The 13,331-nt window shown below is 42.4% G+C and overlaps 1 protein-coding gene across 1 annotated transcript in view; it reads right to left on the bottom strand.

The window, feature by feature from the left end:
• Nucleotides 1-13,331, bottom strand: part of LOC106908612 (SH3 and multiple ankyrin repeat domains protein 2-like) — a 164,902-nt gene that overhangs the window by 28,556 nt on the left and 123,015 nt on the right. Inside the window, exon 17 of the mRNA XM_088004520.1 lies at nt 12,104-12,228. Coding sequence (XP_087860646.1) covers nt 12,104-12,228 — 125 coding nt within the window. The remainder of the gene's footprint in view (nt 1-12,103; nt 12,229-13,331) is intronic.

Raw genomic sequence — 13,331 nt, 5'->3', positions numbered from 1 at the left:
TCTGACCGTTAAGATTACCGTGGAGGCGACTCTCTGCTAATCCGATCTGCCACCAGAAGGCGCTGCTGAGGAAACTAAGTACACCCTGCTGCTGCCGCAGGACTCAGCAAGGACATGGAAATGATTCAGTTTTTACTACAGCAAATAAAACCAGAATAAAGTCAAACTGCAATAAAGTTGTAATAATTCAAAAATGTCTTATTTTCAGTAGAAACTACAAAAATACTTTCTATGATTTGTGTTTTTGCAGTGAAGATGGTTTTATTCAATAGAGAAAATGACTCAGATTAAGGAGGTGGATGTAGATATTGTAGATGGGTTTGATGAAGAATCTTCATGAATGAAACCGTTGGCGGCACCGTAAGTATGGGTCGGCAGCGAGACGCCGTTTCCATGGAAACGCACACAGCGACTCGCACTGAGGTTTAACATAAACTCTGGTTTTACAGTGCAGTAACAACCGGTTCTGCTGGAACGGTCCAAGTTTCCCCAGACAGAGCCGGCCGTCAGCGGCGGAGGGAACCGGTACCAGTACCAGAACCAGCACCAGCACCGGTACCAGTACCGGTCCAAACCAGAAGCTCAGCACTGAGGCAACCAGAACCACCAGCTGCTGAAACATCTCTGGGCTGCTTTAAAGCTAAGCTAAGCTAAGCTAAGCTAAGCTAACTGTCTTTTCTGGTCACCAAACTTTTTAGTTGAAGGAAAATAATCCAGTTTCTAATTCTGAATAAATTTTTGCTTAACAAGAATAAAATAATATGAAATGCAGAATAAATGTAAACAAATTATTTCCGTTTCATGTCCAGGAATCACAGATTTCTCATATCTGCTGAGGTCTGCGTGTCGCCTTCATGATCTGAAGGTTTTCAACATGAAAGCAAACAGATTCTCAGCTGGGTTTCGGTCTGGAATTTGACTAGGCCATTCTAACTGATGAATCTGACCAGCATCTCTGGCTGGTTGTCCTGCTGGAAGCTGAACCTTCACACAGTCTCAGACTTTCTGCAGTTTCCCTGTAACCCACTGCATGATGCTGCCACCACCATGTTTTGCACCTTCAGTTTTGTTTGTTAAATAATGTGGTACAATATTTAGGTTTAGTCGTGGTGCTTTTCGTTTTGGTTTAATTGGATAGTTTCGTTATGCTGAATAATCTGTGGAACATTCTGCAGATAAATATAATCAACATCACAGTCATGGTTATGCTGCCATCGTCATGGCAGCATAACCATGCAGTCCTGTTTATGCATCGTTTATAGATCAGGTTTGTACGAGCTATCGAGTTTTTATCTGTTTTTGTACGTGCAGACCGTCAGAAGATCAGGCCCACTGTGTGTTTTCAAACAGGACTTTTTAAGGATTTCTTTTCCCCATCCTTCCATGCAGATCAGATCTGTGGCTGTTTGTCCCACCTGAGCGGTTCAACCTGCAGCTCCTCCACATGTTAAGGAGCTAACTCTGCTAGAACTTCCCCACATCGACCTGCTGCTGGTCTCCCTGACGCTGAATATGAATAAACAATGCATCGTTTTCCTTCTGGTTCATATTTCTGCACCACTTTGCATTTTCAGTCCTAAAATCTGAATAAACGTCATAAAGTTTGTGTTTGTGTAACCAGAGGACGGTTTGGGGGTGAATATTGTCTGAACTCCAACCCAGAGTCCTCCACTAAACTACATCTCACACTGTCACTGTGTACACACGGAGACCCACCATCCTCCCGGTTGCTAGGCGACAGTTGCCGTGTGCTGCCACTGGAGGAGGGAGCGGTGCTGGGCCTGTCATCCCTGTTTTTGGGGGTGGGGGGGTCATTAAGTGGGAGTTAATTGGACACAGAGGTTTTAACAATGAGCTGCTGGGAATCGGGTCGACCCGGATCCAGAGCTCTGGTTCCACTGCCGTGTTTTCCCAGCGACCTGCGCAGAGGTTGCAGCTCTGCGCGCCGCGGGCCGCCGCCGCTCTTTGTGCCTATAAATAAATTATTTATGGGAAACAACGCTGGTACGGTGGTATTTTTAAGAACCATGTGACTTCAGTGTGGGTTAGTGGGGAAGGTGGCGCTCAGCCTGCTGGTGGAGCCGAGCCGAGCTTTCTGCTGGAGGAGGAGGTCGATTAAACAGCTGATGACGGACGACCTCTGAACTCAGAAACTGTGACATCACGCCCACCGAGACGGAAACATGATGACATCATACAACCTGTCAGAGCTGAAGGACAAACCGTCTGCAGCAGAAGCTCAAAGAAAAGCTGAATATCTCCTGATCAACTCGACTTAAAGACGCGAGAAACAAAAATACGACACTAAACGTTTCACTATTTACTCACTAAAATCTAAACCAAAATGATCCATCCGCCCTGACATCATCACTCCCATCACAGCAGGAACCTGACACAAAAATACCAGGAACGCCTCAGCAACGACCTCAGAGCAGCAACTGCTGCCACCGTCAGCCTGGGGAGGGTCAAAGGTCAAATCCAGCTGAGGTTCATCGTTATGTAGAGAGGAAGGTTATTATTCCCCAGAGGAAAACATTCAGCCCAACGTCTCCGTCTCTACAGGTCAAAGGTCAACGCTGATGAAAGTCTGAAACCTTTAGGTCCATTTTAACAGGATTCAGGTGATCAGTACATTCTGCCAACATTCTCAGAAATGAGCCAAGAGCTCAGTCAGCAGTGTAAAGGTCAAAGGTCATGACACGACTATGTGGAGACAAAGAATCGGTTTGTTTGTCTAGAAACATCGAAGGCAACAGATGAATCAATTAATTTATGTTTTCACCAGCAGCTCAGTGGTTTTACAAAGTTCAGTTGACTGAAAGGAAAAATAAGACGTGACGTTATTTAAGGTTTAATTCTTTAAGAGTTGGGCCAAACTAGAGTTGAGAGCTTCATGTTTGATCTCTAGATTACTATTATCATTTAAAATATTGCTAAACAGAATTTGAGGAATGAAAAATGCTTAACATTTCACTACTTTTATAAAAAATATTTTATGCATTTGAAAGTTTCTGTCTTCAGAAGTAATTTTGATAGAAAACAGCCAGATTAGTTTGGTAAAAAACTAAAACATCCGAGGTCTTCTGCTCATCCTGAGACGCTCAGATCTGAATTTATTTCAGTTTTCCTCTGGTGGAGACGGGAAGCTGCAGAAAGTTCTGCTCCAAATCAAACTTTATGAAGGTAAAACTGAACATCAATCCAACCATCCTGCCTGTAAATAAAAACACACTCTGCTCTTTATGTGAAAATGTTTTATTGGTTTTATTAAATAAACTCAAACATCCCAACAAACGGTCCAACTAAAAACTGATAGAAGTGTTTTGCCTGATGAAGTGAAGAGCCAAACATCAGGATGTAAAACAGCTGAAGATGAAACGAGTCGCTTGTAAAACAAGACGAAGGTCTGAGACAGGCGTGATTAAAATGCACATGCATGGTCCAAGCTGACTGGTTAATTAGCCGCCTCATTAGTCATGCCAGTTTGACTTTAACAGCATCAGCTGATTGTCTGGCGCTGATGAATTCATGAATGCAAACAGCTTCTTCAGTGGAGCTGCAGGATCAGAAAGAACCAGAAACCTGCACCAAAAACGCATCATCTGCTGCTTTTATCCAGAATTCAGCATCATGGCTCTAAATATGAATAACTAACAATGAGGAGGCAATAAAAGAAGCTGGTTTCAATGTAGGTTTACTCAGACCAGCTCCACTTGTGTTGCTGAACAGAGCAACAGATTTGGGCTCTGACCCGGTGGACAGACTGCAAACTGGCGCCCAGCCGGACGGCGCCGGGTCAAGGTCAGCGGCCGTAATCCCAGCAGCAGCAAACAACCTGCAGCCGAAGCAGGAAGGAGCTGAGCCACCAGACGCCTCTTCATTAGAAATCACACTCAAATATTAAACACTGGACAAAACCATGAAGAGATAAATCAGACAGTCTGCATGTGAATTAATATGCAAAACACAAGAACCACAAAAAATAAATCAACCTGTTAGTCCTGCTTTGGGTTCGCGGTAAATAAGCAGAATTACAGCTGCAACAGGATTTCCTCTGGATCTGAATAAAACTCAGGAATCAGAAAAACGTCACATATTTGTGTTTCTGCTGGAACAGTGAAGAAATGTTGAGTTAAAACAGATTAACCTTTTGGTTTCTGGGGGTAAACTATGAATTTTTTTATTTGGAGCAACTTAAAATTATATTTTTGTTGGATTTAAATCCTCACTCTGTCCAAAAATGCATCCAAGTTTGCTGTAGACACTAATATGTCACAAAATCCTTTTTTATAAACTAACTTCAGCTTTTTTGCTGCTAGATTAATTTTAGAAAAGATAAAAACATCAACTAAAGCCGACCTTTTGGTGAAATGACAGAGTGTTTTACTGAGGCTGAAACATCTGATAAAACATGCAGACAACAAATAAAACTAATTACTGGACCATCTAAATGACTGGAGAGACAAACTTTCCATAAAGTTGGTAAGAGTGGAGCGACTCAGATCTGGTTCAGATCAGATCGGTTTCACATGTAAGAATCAGCCAATCGATTGATCGATTGGTGCATCTCCAGTGAAACTTTGGGTTTAATCAATCCCTCCAGTTTTTATGTGATTACAGAAATTCACATAATATCAATTAATCCCTACATATTTTGTGCAAATGCATAATTTGTGTTTGTCGCTAATTTTCTACAAAAAAAATGTTGGGTTTAAGTGATACTGACTCCAAACAGCAGGTGGCAGTGTTTCTTATTCTACTCCACCACTGCCTCAGCGTTACTTCATGTCAAGTTATCATCTGTGATCTACATGCAGCAAAAATAAAGATATTTCTTGTTCAAAAATCTAAATGTTTCTGTCTCGTCTGATTGTTTCTTTTTCTCATCTTTCTTCTTCTGTATGTAGATTATTTAACGAGTTAAATCAGGGAAACAAAAACGGCACCACAAAATCAGTGATCCTGATTACAAAAACAAACTCATGAAAACGATTCAGGAATCCTGGAGGAGCTGATTAAAACTCCTCTGTTAGTTTCACTCTTATTCTGTTCAAAGTCAGATAATCATGATTTACAAACTGTTTGGTCATTTAAAACACAGAGACGGAGACAATCGGTGCAGCTCAGGTTTACAGGAACAGATCAGAGGCAGAAAGAACCGTGAATAACCAGGTAAGTCCAGAGATCTGTGGAGCTGCGCAGGAAGATAAAACTCACTTTCATTTAGGTTTCATCAAGATCAAAAATGTTATTAAAGGGCAGAATGCATAAAGTATACATAAACCCTCTTAAAACAGCTAAAATATTAATAAATAGCTGTGCATTCAATAGGTTCTTCTTAAAATGAATAATATTGAACATATTTTCACTTTGATCAGTCCCAGCAGAATTTCTTGATTATTTCTGAGTATTTTTTGCAATAAAAATCACTGGTTTTGTGACGCTAACTTAGAAGTAGGGCTGAAACGATTCCTCGAATGATTCGAGTACCTCCATTACTAAAATTCCTCGAGGAAAATTTACCTGCCTCGAAGCTTCGTTAATTTATGTTGTATTAGTTAGCGCACCGTGTTCCGGCCGGGACTTCATTTGCGTTGCGCGGAGCTCTCACTTCCGCCTCTGAGTTGTTGACAAAAGCTAAGTCTCAGCGGCATAAAGTCCAATCTTCAAGATTGGCCCGTGGGGATTTTATTGATTGATGATAATGCCCGACTTTTGATCGTTTTTGGGGAACCAATAAGCATCCTTAAAATGACTGGGGGAATGCCTGGAGTACGGCAGCATTTCTCCTCCGGGGCTGCTGGTTGAAAGCGAACGGCGGGAAGAGCGCTGAGGTGAGCGGATAGCCTGAACAGGGCGGGCGGCTGAGTAGCTGATGCTTACCGTGTAAATGTAGCTTTACCGACGAACCGCACAATAAATTTCATATCCCGGTCTGAAGAAACGGGTGGCGGAGCGCATCGTACATGGCTGGTAGATGAGTTTCTGAGTGTGACCAGTGAAGGTGTCGTAAATATCCCGTATTGCTTCCCCCGTGTTCGTCCCCCGGTCTAACGGTTCGTCAGTCCGCTGGTCTATTTCCTCCCCTCCACCCCATCTTACGTTCGTTCATTCGCCCTCTCCTCCCACTCCAGGCGGCATTTCCCGTATTTTCAAACCCAAAGCGTGACAGGTTAGGTGGCAAGGTGAGTTTAATTAATCTATTAAACTCACTGAAGATGAATACATAAACTAAAAGCTGGATTGTAGACATTTTTTATAAGCATATTTGTGAGCCTGCCTCTTTGTTATTAAATTCAATATAATTTCAGATTTTTCTATAACTTTTCTTCTGGTTAACTTAGAAAGTGAGCTATTATTGTTACAGGTTAGTTTTCTAAACTACAAAAAAGCAACTGTTAGGGATGCTCAAATATGAAAAATTGGACTGATAGTGATATCTGATAGTAACACCGGTATTATGCCAGATTTACCAATATTTCATTTTATATTTTTTTTTTATCCGATTACTCGATTAATCGTAAGAATAATCGATAGATCACTCGATTACTAAAATATTTGTTTACAACAGCCCTACTTAGAAGTATTTATGCTTATATATGATGGTAAATGTGACCTTTGTTACTCTATCATGAACTAAGGCTGAGTATGAAACACTGCCACCTGCAGGTGGGAGTTAGCAGTCAATTAATCCCGATGTTTCTGACCGATGTAGAAAATTTGCAATGAACTTAAAATTATGAATGAGGACAAAAAAAGGTGGGATCTGTTGATTTTGTGGGAATTTGATTAAATTTAACGGCAAACATAAAAACTGCTTTAATTTGACCTATAAAATAATATTAAGGTGTATGAATGTGTCCCTCTGGAGTCTAGAGGCCGAATTTGACACATTTGAGCCAGAAAGTTTTACTGCAATGTGAATAAACTCAGAATACAACAGAGGAAGGATCAGCTTTGGCTCTACATGGATAAACAGAAGTACTGAGACTTTCTTCTTATTTGTGAATTACAACCAGACCTTGTTATGAAAACCTTAAACTTCAGCAGAAACATCAGGATGTAAAGTTTGAACGGAAACGTCGTGTTGTGACTTCAGAGATGCAGTCGGCTAAGAGGAAAGCCTCCCTGTGAGGGCAGCTTGTGCTACTTCACTGCACAACTGACAGTCAGGGGTGTGCAGGGAGTCCTCAGGGAGATGCTGGAGAACACACACACACACACACACACACACACACACACACACACACACACACACACCTGGAGGCATGGGTAGGCAGATGCATCTGCATGGTACCCAGGTCACACTTCCCTCTCTTGGCCAAAGTTGTGCGTTATATAAGCCAGTAAGTGCTCCACTCCATCTACCTCCAGAGCGAACACACTCACAGAAACACGCAGCTGAAGCTGCACGCATGTGCAGGGAGCAGATCCATGCATGTTCTGTCCCGCTAGCGTGACTTCAGTGCACATTAGTGCATTTTAAAGACCAGAGGATGCATTCTGCAAACATTTCATGTGTTCAGGTTGGAGCAGACCAGCTGCTGTCTGCAGCATTCACACAAACATATCAGCATTTAAGATAAAGAATCAATATTTAATCTGCAGTTTAGTCACTATAGTAACACATTTATCACCAATATTTCTTAACCTCAGAGTTTTGATGTTTACTGAAGCAATGTTTACAGGAAGTTTTACAGGAAGGAGATTCAAACGTTTCCAAAGAAACTAATAAAATCAAATTTCTTACAGGTTTCTTGTTGAAGAGTCAGTGTCATGTATTAATGTGGCAAAGTCACCAATATTTTCAGAATTGCATATATTCTAATGCAGCGGCAGGAGGCTATTTAAAGAGAAGCTCCCTTTCATTCAGGCTCAATGAGAGAGCGAGACTTTCAGTGGATAACAGGAAGGCTGAACTGTTTTGTCTGAACTTTCTGCCTCTGTCTGCATTTTTAAATATTGACAACTTCTTAAATACTTGGAAAAGTTCATATTATTCCAGAATTTAGCAGGAAGAAATCATTTTGATAAACCTAAGTGGCATTAAACAGAAACAACTTCAGGTCTGACTAAAGACTGTCTGAAAAGACAAACCAGCCGTCTGACCTTTTGGCTTCAACACCTCCAGTCCTTCTCATGCTGCAAAGATCCCTTTAAATGTTAAGGCCTGAGAATGTTTCACCTGTCCATCATGACCCTCAGCAGTCGCTGACTCAGAGTCTAAAGCTGTGAAGCCGGTTCTGCAGAAACCCGGCTGATAGGAACAACGACGGGCAGAGTTTAATCACACGAGGTTCACCGGTCCGCCTGCTGCATTAAGGCTCTGAAGAAAAGCAGCGCTGACGCTCAGCCCTGCATCAGGCATGCACTGGGCTGCAGAACAGGAGCTGCTACATCTCAGGACGTCACATTTCTCTGTTGAACTTTAAACTCTGATCACATAAACAATCATTTCTGAATTTGTCTTTGTGTTTGTGAGGCGATGGAGCAGAAATCAGTTCAAATCTGTCGACTTTCAGACTGTTCCAGTCAGAAGAGCAGCACATGTGGCGAACACGTGAGGAGCAGCGTTCACCTGTCAGAGATCTGTCCCCGCTGCTCGCCTGCTGCCGGACTGGAAGAGCATGACGCTCATCGGGTCTGACATGGTGGAGCAGAAACGACATCTCCGCATCGCCCTGACCTCCACGGAGCGGGACAGCGCCCACTTTCACGTTGGCTCGGCCCGGAGCTGCAGCAGCTCAGCTTTCAGCTTCTGTTTGTGCTTTTCAGCATTTCAGTGTCGCAGCAGGGGAGTGAAGAGCAAACGTATTTACAGCAGGAAGAGCTGCTTTACTGCTGGACCCCTTTACTCTGATTTAAACTGTCTTCAGAATATTTACGATGTCTGAGCAAACCGTTCCACTGTGAGACGCATAGAGGAACTGCAGAGCAGAAGCTGCACAGCCTGAGGAACCGGACCTGGAACATTTCACTTTCAGAAGGTTTGATCCATAAAACTCTCCATGTTCTGCTTTACTGTGGAACAGTAAAACGATCCAACCTGCCCCGATCTGTTCACAAACTGGAGAACTTTCAGTGGGGATGATGTGAATCCTGGGTGAAATCAGCAGCTTTGAGGTTCATCTGAAGGAACGGATGTGTCCCTCTGTCTAAACCAGCTTCGTTTGTCACAAACGGCGCCGGTCATTCTGGACTCAGCTCTGTTCAGTCCCATTTATGCCAACTCCAAACCGTTTGCCTTGAAAGTCCAGTCCGAAGGTTTGAATTGACCTCTGACCCTCCAAACCTCAGTCTGTTGCTCTCAGTGTCTTCAGGTTTTCGTGTTGTGTTCAGGTTGCTCAAAGGGTTTGGTTGGTTTGAGAGAAACGGAGCCACAGCAGCTGGAGGTGGACCAGATGTTGGAGTTTTTGTATAAAATCAAACCTCGTCTGCCAGACCATCAGGGAAAACGCATCAGAATCAGATGTTTTCTGACTGGCACTGATTTCCTCTAAATTAATTCATTATAATTCATTTAAATGTGTGAAAACTTTGTTAACACAGAGATCCTGTTTGCTTTGAGGAACTTTGCTAAATTTGTGAGCTCTTTGTGAATTAGATGAGCAAACTACTCTGGTTGGAGGTTGAAAAAATCACATTAAATTTCTCATAATAAAAGAATGAGACTGCATGTGAAACGCGGCCCCAGGAAAAGACAGAACATCCCTGTTAGTATGTTCAGACTTCAGGACCAGAAATGAAAGCATCTTCATACTCTGTATCTATAATTACATCTTCACAAAAACTCTAACACTTTTTTCCCTGTTCCTATTTCTTTATACTGACATCATGGGACCATGAATCTGAACTGCATTTTAAAGCTGAAACTGAGGCTGCAGAGAATCAGCGCTCGCCGTGACGTTAGCTTCATGTTTATGTAAAATATGATCCATGCATGGCTAACTAGCTGCAGGCTGTGCAGCTGTGAGTGCTTCAAACCTCGTCAGGTCTTCTTAAGCTTTCTGAAAGCACGTCAGTCCTGCAACATAGCAGCAGTTCTCACTTCGTTCTGAAGCCGATCGAATCGATGACGGAGGAGGAATTCAGGGAAATATTGGAGGAAGTTTAAATCTGACTGAGGATGAGCTGCAGACGCAGAAGCAGCCTGCTTCTCCTCATTTGATGCTCCATTTAGCAGAAACACAAAACAAACCAATCTCCAGTTCACCGCTGCACACACACACACGCACACACACATGCACACACACACACACACACACACACACTCGTTATGGAGCTGTGTAAAAAAAGCGAGCCCGAAATAGACGACGTGATTTTCCCGGACTAACGTAGCAGCTGTGATACGATCTGCGGCGCTGCGTTACTGACTCACATTCAGCGGCAGCAGCACATTCTGGAAACACAGAAACGCTGCAGCGCTGAAGATTACTTCAAGTCATTTTAATCAACACAAATCCTTACTGCACTACAAGATAAAAACCCAAAGAGATCAAAGCTGCTTACACGACACAACGCCGCACAGTAATCATGGCGACTGGAGGGCGGAGCGTTTGTTTCAACGTTTCTGAGCCACATCTGTCCAGCACAACACAAACACTCACTTCAGCCTCAGCCCACTTTTCAGGTCTGGTTCAACTTTTTACAGCAGGGGGGCGTCTGCACTGATGAGCTCATCGAGACAAAGATGTCAGAACATCTTCAACCGTTTGCATTAAAACAGAGGAAGATAAAACCTACGAACAAGGTTTTAGTTTCTGTTGGGATATAAAAGTGTTGCAGGAAGTCAGATTTACTCCATCATGGAGCATGACATCAATCAATCAATCAGTCAATCAATCAATCAATCAATCAGCTGTTCAGTATTCAATCATTTTTTTTGCAGAGCAGATCTAAAATATTAGAAAGGAAGCTGAAATGCGTTAGCATAACGCTACTTGACATGCTTGACCATTTGCAAAGCAGCCAATCCCAGAGCATCATTCATTTTCCATGTTGCTGATTGGCCTTCATAAAGGTCATAAGGTCAGAAGATCAGCAGAGACTGGCAGAGCATGGTGACAACTTAGCATCTTTGTTGCTACATTTAGAAACTTTTCCAACCACTCTAGCAATTTCTCTTCCCCAGAAAAGTGACTAATGACAAATCCAACAACATTTCTCGGTTTTATTGAGGATTTTCACAGCAACAACATCTGACAGTGATTTAGAAAAAAAAAAATCAGAATCGTAATTTCATCAGATATTAACGCTTCGCATGAATAATAAACCAGAAGCAGAAGTTGAAAACTAGCATGGACCTCAGAGAAATGGCGCCAGACCAGCTCAGAGGTTTGGACTTTCTGAGCGCCGTGCCTCTGGTAAGGCGCCAGCGGACGGAGCCTTTGCTACATCAGGATTTATTCTGCAAATATGTTTCCATCTACACTTTAGCCTTTTTCAGAAAAGCCCAATACAACCTCAAGTGAGAGTAAAAAAATGTTTTTGTGAAATTGAGGAAGTTATTTTGAATTTCTATCAAACCTTTTCATTAGTTCAAAATGCAAATTTAAAAAAATCTTTGATGGAAACACAGCTAGTGATCTGTCAACCTTTGACCACATGGGATCATCATCATGATTAAAGAGTGACTTGTTTTTCATTTTATTTATTTAACTAGTAATACATATAAATGTATCCATGTTTAATACCAGTTTACCCACCACAGAGGAACATTAATGTGCTGGTTGTGGAGAAATCTCTGAGTAGATGCAGCTTCTCCTAAATAAACTGATGTTTACATTGATAATGCTAACTTTGCTAACTGTGGCCTCCAACAGCCAGCTGCAAACAACACTACAAGAAAAAACACAGACCCAAACGTGGACCACAATGTAAAAACTTTGCTAAACCTCTGAACAATCCCACATTTCTACAGGCAGGAGAACCTGCCAGCAGATTATTCTCCTCTGTCCAAAGAGACCAGTTTAACAGACCGGAAGCAAAAGGCTCAGGAGCTTCTAAAGTTCGTCTTCAGGAAGCTTACGACACCGCGAGGATTCAAATCCATCCGTTTTCCTGCAGAAGACGTAACCAGGAAGCTGGTTGTGGAAGCTCCTACCTCGATGAGGAAGTCACCCGTCCGGAGCCCCGCCTGCCAGGCCACACCGCCCTCATCCACCGACTCCAGGTACTGCAGCGCCGGGAAGGCCGGCGTGGGCGTGAACTCCTCGATGGGCGTGTCGGCTGCAGCACAAAGGGACAGAGGTCAAGGTCAGAGGTCAGCCTGAACTACGGTGAAGTCTGGATATGTGAAACGACTAGATTCACTTGTTTCTACGGCAACCAGGTAATTGAACTTAGTTTAAATGTGTTTCAATAAGATTAGAGATTTCATTCCCATAAATTGAGGTTTTATTTAAAATCCAGCAGATTACAGATTAAACTTCAGACAGATTAGATCTAATTTCTGCTGCTGTAAATATTCTGCTAATAAATCTGATTTAAAGGTTTTAAGTCTTCCAGCCTTCCAGGATCAGCCTGTTTGCAGGAGGTCAGGATTCCTCCAAGTTAGAGAAAATTTAATTACAATTTTTTTCAGCATTATTTTAATTCAGGACCTGCATGAATAACAGTTTCAACTTTCTATTTTTTGGCTCTGCTGGTTCTGGTAAAAACTGTTACCAAACAGCAGAGCTGCCATCCTGCAGCTTTTAGATGCATCTGGAGCAGGAACGGACCTAAAGGACGCAGGAAGGCCGTTCAGTGTGTGTAGATAAATCTGGAAACCAACACTGATTTATTTGGTTTATTTCATCCCATTAATGGAGATTTTCAGTCAGATTAAACATATCAGGAGCTGCTTTTCTCCTCTGTATTTGGTAGAGAAAGTGGAAGCAGATCCTTCCTGTTGCTTCTGTCTCCTAACAGGACTGAGAGGAATGTTCAGGAAAAGTTCAGCATTTCTTTTGCATGTTACATGAACTATTCATATTTATTACTGAGTTAATGAAGTAAAACAATAAAATGCAAAAAAAAAAGCTTGTAATCAGCCGTCTATGTTTGAATAAAACCAGAGAATTTACAAACTGAAGAACTGTTAAGCACCAGGTGAAACTGTTGGTCTGATTTCTACAACGTGGCGCTCAAGCTGACCAGCCGTGGCTTCGTAAACGACTCAATCTGAACATCTGGACGCCCAACGTCCAACGTCCAACGTCTCTGGACATCTGTCTCAGCTTCATCAAACTCCAAACCAGAACTCAGCTAAACTCTCAATCCTGCCGCTTCCAGAAGAGGAAAGAAGTCACTTTAAGAGGCCAGTAGTCCTGATGTGAGTACAGTAACAC

This window comes from Poecilia mexicana, unplaced genomic scaffold, assembly GCF_051168715.1.
Source record: "Poecilia mexicana isolate PSO_F unplaced genomic scaffold, ASM5116871v1 scaffold_3, whole genome shotgun sequence".
Taxonomy (NCBI): Eukaryota; Metazoa; Chordata; class Actinopteri; order Cyprinodontiformes; family Poeciliidae; genus Poecilia; species Poecilia mexicana.
The sequence above is the reverse complement of the archived record's forward strand: the minus strand, read 5'-3'. Positions and strand labels throughout refer to the sequence as shown.